This window comes from Anopheles ziemanni, chromosome 2 (assembly GCF_943734765.1).
Source record: "Anopheles ziemanni chromosome 2, idAnoZiCoDA_A2_x.2, whole genome shotgun sequence".
Taxonomy (NCBI): domain Eukaryota; kingdom Metazoa; phylum Arthropoda; class Insecta; order Diptera; family Culicidae; genus Anopheles; species Anopheles ziemanni.
In genome coordinates, this window is record NC_080705.1 from 18,308,420 (window position 1) to 18,320,109 (window position 11,690).

General features: G+C 50.5%; 2 protein-coding genes across 2 annotated transcripts; one reads left to right on the forward strand and one right to left on the reverse strand.

Annotated features, from left to right (window-relative positions):
• Positions 1–269: 269 nt before the first annotated feature.
• LOC131293101 (acidic mammalian chitinase-like) lies at positions 270–1,392 on the forward strand. The gene is made up of 2 exons (XM_058321181.1): positions 270–279; positions 356–1,392. Exons 1-2 carry the CDS (start codon positions 270–272, stop codon positions 1,390–1,392), a joined length of 1,047 nt encoding a protein of 348 aa, XP_058177164.1.
• Positions 1,393–2,958: 1,566 nt separating this feature from the next.
• Positions 2,959–10,584, reverse strand: LOC131286679 (WD repeat-containing protein 81). Its single transcript, XM_058315669.1, has 4 exons — positions 10,372–10,584; positions 3,980–9,771; positions 3,464–3,925; positions 2,959–3,399 (listed from the first exon to the last, which is right to left on the reverse strand). The coding sequence occupies exons 1-4, from the start codon at positions 10,582–10,584 to the stop codon at positions 3,168–3,170; spliced, it is 6,699 nt and encodes a 2,232-aa protein (XP_058171652.1). The 3' UTR covers positions 2,959–3,167.
• Between the last annotated feature and the right edge of the window lie 1,106 nt (positions 10,585–11,690).

Consider the following 11,690-nt stretch of genomic DNA (forward strand, 5'->3'; position numbering starts at 1 on the left):
AAAAAAAAAAAAAGTTGTAGTATCACTGTCAGATTTTATAAAAGTATTCGATTCAATTCATAGTTGTATGGACATGATAAAACGTGTGGAAATGTGTTTCCAAAGCAGCTGAAAGATAAAATCAGTCAGACCAACACACGCACTAAGCAGTACACTAAATTATGACGATCGGAACGGTGGATGCTATTTAAACCGATCCCGAAGAATACGGCCGCTCATTCTGCCGGTAGCTCTCCTTGTGGTCAGAGGTATTCAGCGAACGCTACGAAATGCCAAGTAGTGAGTATTCATTTACACAGGTTTTTTTTAGTATATTAGGACACTAACATTTAAAAAAATGTGTTATCTTTGGTAGAACTAATCTTCGGTTACTATGGATCATGGGCAACATATCGTTCCGGAAAGGGAAAATACACTGCAGAGGACATCGACCCATACTCCTGCACTCATCTTATCTATGCTTTCGCTAGTCCCACTTCCAGAGGCGATGTGCGGATTGTGGACTACAACCTAGGCTTTGCGGAGTTCAACGGTTTGCGGAATCGTAATCCGAGTCTGAAGACGCTCATCGGCATTGGAGGCGCCAACTTAGGCGAGAGAATGTTTTATATTATAGCAGGCAATCCTTCGTTGAGGCGTACGTTTGCTGAGAACACTCGTCGATTCTGCCATACCCACGACTTCAACGGTGTGGACATCGATTGGGAGTTTCCGGAGTCTGGCGATCGGTACAACTTCGTTCAGATGCTGTCCGATTTGTCATCCGAGCTGGGTAGACATGGCCTTCTATTGACGGTCTCCGTGGGACCCAGCGAGTATAGGGCGTCCCAGTCCTACGACATTCCTGGCATTGCCCGGAACGTGGACTATATCCTTCTCATGACCTACGACTACAACGGATCGTGGGACGCATACACCGGACACAACGCACCGCTCTACTCCGGTTCGTCAGATAGCGAGTTCCAAAAACAGTTGTACATCGACCACAGCGTCCGGTACTGGAAGCGCCAGGGTGCCCCAAGCCACAAGTTGATATTGGGTCTTGCCACATTCGGGCGTACTTTCACGCTCTCCAACCCGGGCAACAATGGATTCCGGGCTAATGCCAGGGGAGCAGGACATACTGGACCTTACACAAAGGAATCCGGCATCCTAGCGTACTATGAAATTCAGGACCGCTTCCCGGAAACACGTTGGGACAGTGAACAATGCGTGCCGTATGCTGTTTCCGGTGACCAGTGGGTAGGATTTGACAATAAGAGAAGTATTCAACAAAAGTGCGAGTACATACAACGTGAGAGTCTTGGCGGTGCGATGGTGTGGACGATCGATATGGACGAACGTCGTGGAGGAGCCTTCACATTGCTCAATACGATCAACCGGTGCCTATAAAGGAATGCCTGTAGGTATTGGACACAGTGGCGTGATGGTCAGTTTGTTCAGTAGTTAGAAAAGTGATTTAGGAAAATAAATAATATGAAATAGAAACAATAATGTTGTTTCATGTGTGTTCGATTTAACATACAGCCGTTTTCACTGCGACGATAATGCGTTCACGTTTCGGCGAAAGATCATGACGCGGATGACGGTACGGAACTATGAGGCATTTATCACGTTCCTGTTGATTCACGGAAAGATACATTTTGTCATTGATATGTGGGTGCTTCTATAGAAGCGATTAAGATTACCAGGTTCTGAAAAAGGCTTAAATCCGTTTTTTCGGAAATAAAAAGTTTACAAAATGTCAGAGACCGATAAAACTGTGCTTCAAGTGAAATCGATTTAACCACATTCCAAGGCGATAGTATAAAGTGGATTAAATTTGCAAATCGTTTCACCGGAATGGTGTATGATGCAGAAATGTCAGACATTAGGAAATTTCAATATTTGTTGGCATTGTAGCATGAATAAGCTACCAGGCTATTTGACCACGTCAAACTAGTGGAGAGAAATTACAAAAGAGGTGTAGAGGTGTCAGGCGCTACCTGATCGATATCACGATGAAGGGATTACTTCAAGGCAGTGGTCTGACGAGGAGTCAACTCGAATCGTATTAGTATTAGTATTTGGGATGGACAAGCTCCAGGAATCTGTATCATCCTGGGATATACCTTTCTAAACCCTTGTAAGATACCAGTCTGACAAACAAACCCTTATTGATTTCGAACTTAGACGGATAACTTTCAAGCGTGCGGCAAGGAAGGAGTCCCAGTAATTGTCTGAGGTGACTTGGTTCTGCTTGGTTGACTACGATCTTGGGCAAAATTACTCAAGGTGGCAAACTTCGAAAAAAGGAAGTTCGTAGAAAACAGTTCGCAGATAAAGAAAGGCGACCGAATAAGGAGGTACACATGACAAGACGGACATTTCGTTGTGATACCGATCTAACTTTGAACGATATCTTGTTGACGGGACGTATAAGTTGTTCTTCACAGATACAGAATAAGGCCGGAGGCCTTCGTGGTCGATGTGGTGCAAATGTCTTAGTTCCGCAAGAGGATCGAAATCGTCAGCGAATATTGTGGAGAGAAACCGTAAAAAATAAAGAGTGTGAGGGTCCATGTAGTGACGCACGTCCTAACAGTCAGGACGACAACGTCATAACGGATAGTACCATGGAGCTTCAAGTTCACATATGATACGTTGCTTCAAAAAATGAGTGTAGAGAATGCTGCTACACTTACACTTTGGAACTTACAGCGAGTAACAATGGTGTGATCGGCTATCAACCGATACGTTTGTTATAACACCATATGATGTAATCGGTTGGCATAGTGTTAAGAAGTTATCGAAACCTAGAATTGTTTGGTTATCCCGCAAGATAATGGAATATTGACAATACGAATTTCGTTTTAATAATTAATATTTGAAGTTCCTTTCTTTTGCTTACGCGTGACTCTGCCAAGTTAAAGGACACGCCATGGTCACTTTTAGAAAGTAAGTTTTGGTTTATTTCAAACGCATTTGTCTTGCCAACGTAAATACACACTCACACATACACAACACGCGCGCACACACGGCCACACACGTTCCCACTTCCCTGAGGACACTCGTGCCAAACCAAAAGAAAATGTGTTAAATCATACGCAAGTTTTGTTTTTGTTCATAATAATATCACTACCGATAATAATCAGCTATTTCCGTTAACATCGTAGCCTCGTCAACGTCTAACACAGCAGCGTGATCGTCCCATTGTCACCGCCGACGAGCATCATCCGGTTGAGCGGAAGCAGGGCGAAGCTGGTCAGCACACCACGGAACGTTTCCGAGCGGAGCTTCGTGTAGGAGTACGGTGAGTCTGGGGCGATGGCGCTGTATACCCCGATCCGGTTCGTTGGCGTCCCGACGATCAGCTCCGTGCCGTTGTTCACCATGCAGTGGACCGGTTCCGGCCGGTTCCTGTAATAAACCACAACCAGGTGAATATATCTTTCCGAAAGAAATAGGACAGTTTACAACTCACCTCATATGAAACTGTAGATGTCCAGTGTTTGGATTCCACACGCCCAGCAATTGATCCAAGCTGGAGCTGACGAGCTGGCCATCGTTCGGGGCTAACAGCTGCAGCAGATCATTATCGTTCGCGCGCCAGGACGAGATAATACCACCGGTCCGGGCATCAACCACACCGATGTGCCCGGTATTGAGCCCGACCGCGATCCAGTGCGATCCGGGTGCCACCGCGATCGTGCGCACCGTTCCCGCCGGGATGTGTGCGATCTTCCACTCGTGGCAGTAGCTGAAGGTGCGCGCATCAATCAGCTTCACCGAGCTGTCGGCTGTTCCCGCGAGCACCAGACAGTTGGGCGAAGGGAACGTCTTCACGACCGACACCGGGGAATGACGTGGCACGTCTAGCTGACCGATTTGGGAGCCTACGAAGGGATCCCACAGATGCACGCCGGAGTCACAAGAGATTGTAAGCCTACAATAAAGTTGTTAGAATGAAAGAATCCCAAAAGATTACCATAGCACTCACCTTAGCGCTTCACAGAATGCCAACGAATGGACCGACTTCCGATGGTTGGCGTACGTGAACTGACAGGAGGACACCTTCGTTCCATCACCCTCGCTACGCAGCGACCACAACTTCACCGTCTTATCCTTTGAGGCCGAGATAAAACTGTTCTCGTTGTCCAGCGCCAGCAGGGCCTTGATCGAGCTCGAGTGCCCGGTGTAGGTTTGCAGTTTGATTTGCTTCAGGTTCAGCTTGGTGTCCTTCTCCGACCGGCCGATCTCATGCTCCCAGTATGCGAGCCAGTTACCACGCAAGTTGCGGGCACTGTTAACATTCTCCAACCGGTACGTCACCAACCCCAACAGGTCTTTCGGGTCCACTCGGGACGGCGTTGTTGTGACGCCTGACGAGTTTCCCGTTCCCTGGCGGGCACCACCTTCGATCCGATTGCCGATGATATTGGAACCGAAGCTGTTGGAGCAGTTGAGCGAATCCAGCTGCTGTTGCCGTTCGTCTTCCAGCGACGATGGGTCGCTTTGCATCGACTCGTCACCCTGATGGTTTTGGTTTGACGACGCCACTCTTCCACCGTAGTCCATCTGTTCGTGTTCGTGGCATAGGTTCAGTATGAGCGGCAGGTTGCGTACGCACTGTGCCATCTCCTGCTGGCCGAGGTAGTGAAGGAACGGAACGAAACTACAGTACGCCAGATTCGGCGTAAAAACGTCCCGTATTTCTTCCATCGCTTTCGCCCTCGCTTGACTCGCGGCATCGCCCGCCGACGTGGCGCTCCCGTGCTTCTCCAGCAGGAGCAGCGCGCTCGGCGGTGTACAGCTTCCGAACGGTGGATCACGCTCTTGTTCGGCCACCTGCGAACCGAAGGACGTTTCCGTCGTTGCCATGGGAGGAAAGTACTCCTGGTGCCGTGCGTATGCCTTGTCGAAGATGAGGAAGAATCGCTGCAGGGCCGGCATGCAAACGTTCTCGCGGGTCATCACGCGCCCGATTCGCACCGAGATGACGTACAGGGCGTCTATTAGCTTACGGGCGAGCACCGAGCGAGCCAGAAACCCGTTCGGCATGGTGTACTTGGACGATTCGAGCAATCGTACCGCGGGGTGTAGTATCTGGCGCAGAAACACCTCCTTCAGCTGCTCCATCACGGTCGAATCGTTGAGGTACGGTACGAGACACTTGAGCAGCTGAAGCGCACTGATGAGGCCACCCTCGAGCGTTGGCGTGATCTTCTTCCGGCAGAGGGCAATCACCTCGCTTATGTGCGGAAGATATTGCACGAGAATAAAGTGTTCCCCGAACAGCGCCGAGATTGATGTGAGACAATCGATCACACGAAGCGCAGCTTCGTCGCCGACTACGGATCCTTCGGCGATTGAGAAGTGATTCAGTCCGGCCGGTCCTCCACCCGGCGGTCCCGTGGGTGAGGAATCGGCACTGGATTCCCGACCGGAACCGGTGGCAGCAGCCCCGGGGAAAAGATTCTCCGCACCGATGTAGCAGAGGGTGAGCATTTTGAGCAGGTTTCGTGAGAGATACCGGGCGGTGAGGACCGGTCCGAGACGATGCGACAGCCAGATGATACTTTCCGAGCTCATCTCCGAGATTCGATTGGAACGCGTCTTATTGGAGTCGGTTGATTTGGTGCGGTTCAACACCGAATTTCCACTTGAGCCAGCTACCGATCCACGGTGCGGGCCTCCTTCAGTCCCTCCTACGATCAGCTCTTTCACTGAAGCGCCATCCGATCCCTTTACCGACGAGGACACCTCGGGTGTTTTCGCCAGGAATTCCCCCGAATCGATGCTCTTCTTGCTTCCGATTTCGCACCCGATCGAATTGAACTCAATGCTACGCCGGAAAGACGACGGTATCGGGATGGTCGGGGACTTTAGCTCGTTCTGCGTTAACCCGTCCGTGTCCTCGAAAGCTTCTTCCGCCTGCGAGTGGTTGAGCTTCAACTCAAACCCACCCTCGAGATCGTCCTGATCGTCGATGATGCGACGCATCGCATGCTCCACCACCTCGTCGTCCTCGATCGTCGCCGTGCTCCGACGTTTCGCCTGTGGATCCTCATCGAAGGCAAACATCTCCTGCGAGCCACCGTCGTGGCGATCATCCTCGTCGAGCGGATTGAAACCGCTGCCGGCCACCGTCGGTGAGATGGTTTTATCCGAACAGTTCGGCGAAACGAGCGTGTTCGAGAGGGATGGTGCTTCGCGTTCCGGGTCCACAGCTACAACGGGTCCACCACCATCATCCGGGCCGATCGAAGGATCATCCACCGTGGACGTCGAGGCAGCGTTCAGCTTAAAGCTTCTGTACGATCGGGATTTGCGGAACTCACCGAACGGACCGCCCGATGGTCCCCAGGTCGGTTCGTGGACGTGATATGATGGATTGAAGTCCCCGTCGCGGTATCCACCGACCGCTTCGACCAGTGGCACGACAAAGTGCTCGAGAAAGCAGCGCAAACCAAAGCGCACGATCAGCTTCAGCAGGAAACTGTGGTGGTAGAGTTTGACCGATTTTTTCGACTTGAACGACGTGTTACGGGGAGTGAACTTGAGCGAGAAGGAAGAGACCGGTGTCACCGTACTACCGTCCACCCGGGGACCAACCATACCGAGTGGTGCGCCACCGGACGAGGCTGCTGGCTGTTTCGTGCCACCAGGTGGTCGCACATTGCCTCCCACAATCGTGTCCATCTCGTCGGAATCGTAAAGAGCGAGGATCGGTTGAAGGAGACACGCTTGTGTCTTCCGTACACCGAGTGCCGTCGCGATCACATCGAACAGGTTCCAGGCAGCCGGAATGGATGTGTCATCGTGGAGGATCAGCTCGACAATGTGCGGCAGGAGGAGTTCGACGGCGGAATACTGTTCCCCGTGGCCACTGGGAGCTAGCAGCGGATCGGCAAGGGCATAGCACGCGTTCACCTTACACTCGGCGATCAGCCTCCGGTAGTCGATGCGCGCTTTATCGAGTGTCGCATACCGGGAACAGTTTTTCCCATCGCATTCGAAAAACGTCTGCAGCTCGAGCAGATGGAGACACTCGTCGAAGGCACCAAGGGCGCGGATGGTTTGATACAACCGGTGATAGTGCGGGGGAAACGGGATGAGAAGATTCGCGAGCAGCGGTTGAAGGAATTGATGAGGGGTAGGAGGTGGCAGTCCACGATCGGTAACCACGGGGCCGACGGGTTCATCCCCGATTGCGGTCGTACCTTCCATCCCGAGCAGTTGACGTACGATCGTAAGGATGCAGGGAGGTAGTGACTTTGCTTCGTCCGCTACGAGGCGCGTACAGGCGTCCAAACGGTTGTCAAAGTCCTGCCGTAGGCAGCTTCCAAGCGGCAGCAACTTTGGAGCAAGAAAAATCTCCACCATCAAACAGCCGAGCACTTTGAGATCTTTGGTTCGCTGCAGCAGTAGCAGCTGCTTGAGATTCTGTCTCGATGTGGCCATCGTTTGTTGATCCGGACCACCACTTCCGGTGGGACGATCCTTCTGAAGTGTCTTTTCGTACACTTCAGTGAAAATACGGTTAACGAATGCGTTCCCACCGGCATTAACCGGCCGTGCGTCCATCCGGGAACACCACAGATCGTACTCGTCCGGTTGGCGCGCCGCTTCTCGATCGAACCCACCCGAGTGGAACACTTTCTTCCGAAACGTGCCGAGATTTTCCACCGCCGTCAGCTGCGCGATCGGGTTGTAGGTTCTCGGGAGCACGATCAAACCGGGGGATGGTTTCGTCTGATGCACGTTAATATTGTAGCTCGACTCGGACAGCTTGAGGTTCTGGGTGGAGTGGCGATAGGAGGATGCGGCGGAGGATTGCTGCGAACTCATCGTCGTCGCCGGTGAACGATCCCTGTGCATCGGCGAGGCGGAGAATCCAGCGCCATCGATTTGTGCGCAGTGAGGGAATCCGTGCACCCGGGTGAGATCTTCAGTGCTGCGCGTTAGCCGGCGATTCGTTTCGTGCTGTAAATGCTGCAACCGAGGTGGTGTCTTTCCATTCCAGGCCGTAGGGAACTGGCGCGGTGGATGGGGACACCCGAACAGCTGCACGACACCCCGATGGCAGAGATTCTGATGTTTATCCACGAGCGACAGGCAAACGTTCTTGGAGCGGATGGCGGCAGTCCCGGTCAGCTTGTAGCCGAAGGTAAGATCGATCCAGTGATGCAACCGCTCGGACACGTACTGACTCTCCAGTAGCTCGCGATGCTTCAGCACAAAGTCCTCCGGGCAGCTCGACCAGCTGGGAATCTCCAGATCCGGCAGATCCTCGTGGATACTCTTGAACACGGCCGGATCGGTAAAGAACTCCGGAATGCACTCATCCGGTGTCCACTCGAAGAGGCGTTGGATCGTGGCCGGATACTCGGCCGGAACCCAGATTGGCCGGACGTGCTTACAGAGTACGGCTTTCGGTGTTCGACGCGCCATGTACACATAGTACGTAATCTCGGACAGTACGTCGGAGACGTGATGGGGTACAGTGACCTGACTGCTACTACCCGGTTGCTCATGGCCACCGATTCCCAAACCACCCACGAGTGCCGAGGCCGCCTGAAACGTAAGATCAAGCTGAGCATCGCCTTTGTTGAGTCGAAATTTGGACTTTTTCAAATCACGCCACGCCTGCCCGGAACGGGACGAGAAATCGGTCACCCACGGCATGATATGGTGGTACTCGGCACATCCAACCCTCCGCCCGGTCATATTGTTCAGGATGGTTAAATAATCAAAGTTCGACAGGTGCCCGTGGCACCACATTTCGCAGTACTCTCGCAGCGAATGCCGAAACTCGAGCTCTTTCACATTTAACGTTCGCATAAGTGTCGCTCCCGGCTGATGACCACCCGCCGGCCCCTGGTTGGTAATGGTTAGCTCTCCGAGCTGTCTTATTAACTCCTCGTCGTACTCGAGCAGATTCGCCTCCAGGTTCGGCATAACGCGCACCCAAAGGTTCTCCGTCATGTAGATGTCCTTCAGACTAACGTCTCCCAAGTTAAGCCCCCGATCGTGGAAGCTTTTCATCAGTTGCAGCAGCTGGTAGACGATGAACAGGGGCTTATTGTAGGACCGTTCCATCATCGCCGGGCTGTAGGTGACACAGTCGAGCAGATTGTTCGCCAGGTAGAGATCGTACAGGACGTAGAACGCGCAACCCGTCTCGATGGTTGCCAACACGGGAAAGAGATTCGCACTGGCCTGCGACCCATCACCACCACCGGGTGGAGGTAGTGATCCCAACGGATGGTCTTCCTTGCCCTGCAACACAGGACAACCGAAGGCGCGCGCCAACACCTCCCGAAAGACCACATCGTGGGGCAGTGTGGACGGTTGGCTTCCTGGCGCTGATATGTGTGTGCCACCAACGACCCCGTTCCCACCACCACCACCTCCCCCATCGGTGGACGCGGTCGACGTTGGTAGCGGTATCTTCCTGCCGTTTGTACTTTTGTTTACACTGGAATGGTGATGATACGGATCGCGCTCGCTGAACGCACTGCTCACGGCGTACGGTGGCGCTGATGACGTCGAGGGAATGTTTTCAGGCCGCGATTCAGCGTACTTTCGATAGGCCGCTTTCCAAGCGTTTTTGTGATTTGTGGTGGACACGTACTGCAGGAGCTGAGAGTAATGCAGCGGGTCATCACCGTCGCCATTGGTGGTGCCAAGGGGTGAATTCAGCAGATCGTTCGTACCAGACCCGGATGCTCCGTTTAAATGCTTGTTTTTCGGCAGTGGGATTACTTTGGAGTTTTGTTTTTTGTATACCTAAAAATAGAGGAAAAGTATAATATATAATGGTAATGGTAGTTTTTCAAAAGAACCATAAAAGAGCTCAACCAAATAAAATCAAAGATTCAAGCAATCAAAAACGTTATTTGACTCTACTTTTTAAATAAAAAAACGACAATCTAAAATGTAAGGAATAAATAGTCAGTACTATATCACTACAGACACTATTGATTTGCTTTTGCTCAGCTCACAAACTTGTTTACATTTCTTTTCAAAACCGGCGTGGAAAAGCATGCGAAACATAACCGATATCATACGATGCATTGTTCTCCTTGGTGTGCGTAAACACATGAAACATTACGAGCAAAAAAGGGGGTGGGTTTGTTTTGACATGGAAAGCCAGCAGGAGAAAAAAAAAACCAATCGAGGCACGCGCTCAATCGCAACTCCACCAGTGGAAAACTGTGTTATGAAACCGTATGGGAAATGGTGGCTATAATCGCTGGCTAACGGGAGTTTGGATTTACGACTTGCCGACTCCTCGTAGCGCAAACGCGGTAATTCGATACGGAAGAAAGGCATCGAATGAGGGGGGTTAGAAACGGGATTTTCATTTTTTTCGTCAATGCTACTTACGGTTGCATATATTCTGCTCCATGGTCCCGTTTCGTTTTCCGTGGGCCATTCGAGTGCGTCCGCCAGGCCGTAGGTGGGGAACTCTTTCGGCACCTTGCCCTGGGTCAACGATCGCAGCCAGGACTTGTGCACCAGCAGGACGAACCGATTCGGGCACCACGTTTCCCGTATCTGGTGCTTGGGGATGGAAAACTCTTGCATAAACGCTTCCATGGTGGCTTGCTTTTGAATAATTTCCACACTCCCAAATCGGGTGGCAGAGTTTTCAACGAAAGCGCAGCAAAACTTTACCCGACGATATGCATATTCTTGCTTCCCGTATTTTCTTTAATGAACTCGTTAGTCACCACTGGTTAGTCATCAACCTATAAATTATCACTATAAAATACACATCGGCACATTGTTTTAATTTGGTTTCGCAAGCGAACGACACACGGAATGATAACGAGCGGAATGTGAACACTTCGGTTCGGTTTCAACGGCCGAACAACACTGGAAAATGTGTCTTCCTTGCGTCCATCGATCAGCGATACGAAAGGTGATAACAAAACATCGATTTTATTTTGTGGTTGTTTTGACGTTTGGCTCGCTGCATGTTTTGTTTTGATATCCGTTTTAGGGATGAAACAGATGAGTCGGAATCATCACGCTAGCTCCGTTCACGTCAAAAATCCATCCTTACTGGTTTCCTTCCATAAACTGTATTTACATAAGAAAAACTTGACTTGACTCACACAACCAGACGACAATTCTCCGATATTATAGAAGAGTTTGTATAGAAACTTTGAATGTGAATTTCAAAATTATTTTGATTCCCCCCATGAATCCATCGAAAGAGTTGTTTACCCATCGCCATTCCATTTGTTGATATATACAGCGCCGCAAGTGGCTGGTTTTCAAAGCTAGTATTTTCAAAAAGTTTTTAAAATCTATCCGTTTTACTTACACTAAAAAACAATTCACAAACAAATATTTATTTACTGTTTCAATTAGCAATCGAAAGCAAATCGATGATATTGATCTCCTACAAAATACGTAACTTTTAACATGCATTGTGATCGAATCAGCTTGTTTATTCGATAACCCCTTCGGTTATGGTCACGGTTTTGCGAATAAACGCGAGCCACGTGCCTGGATCATTTTGAAAAGCACGCTCGTTTAATGCTCAATAAATCACGTTGCAAACAAAACATATAATTTAGATGAAGTCATTCTACAGCCCCTTGCAATAATCGCCAAAGTAAGTATCGATCGTAAAAAAAAACTAATTACCTTCTGTCACCCGAAACAAAAAGTCTAACAAAATCCACTCTATGCAT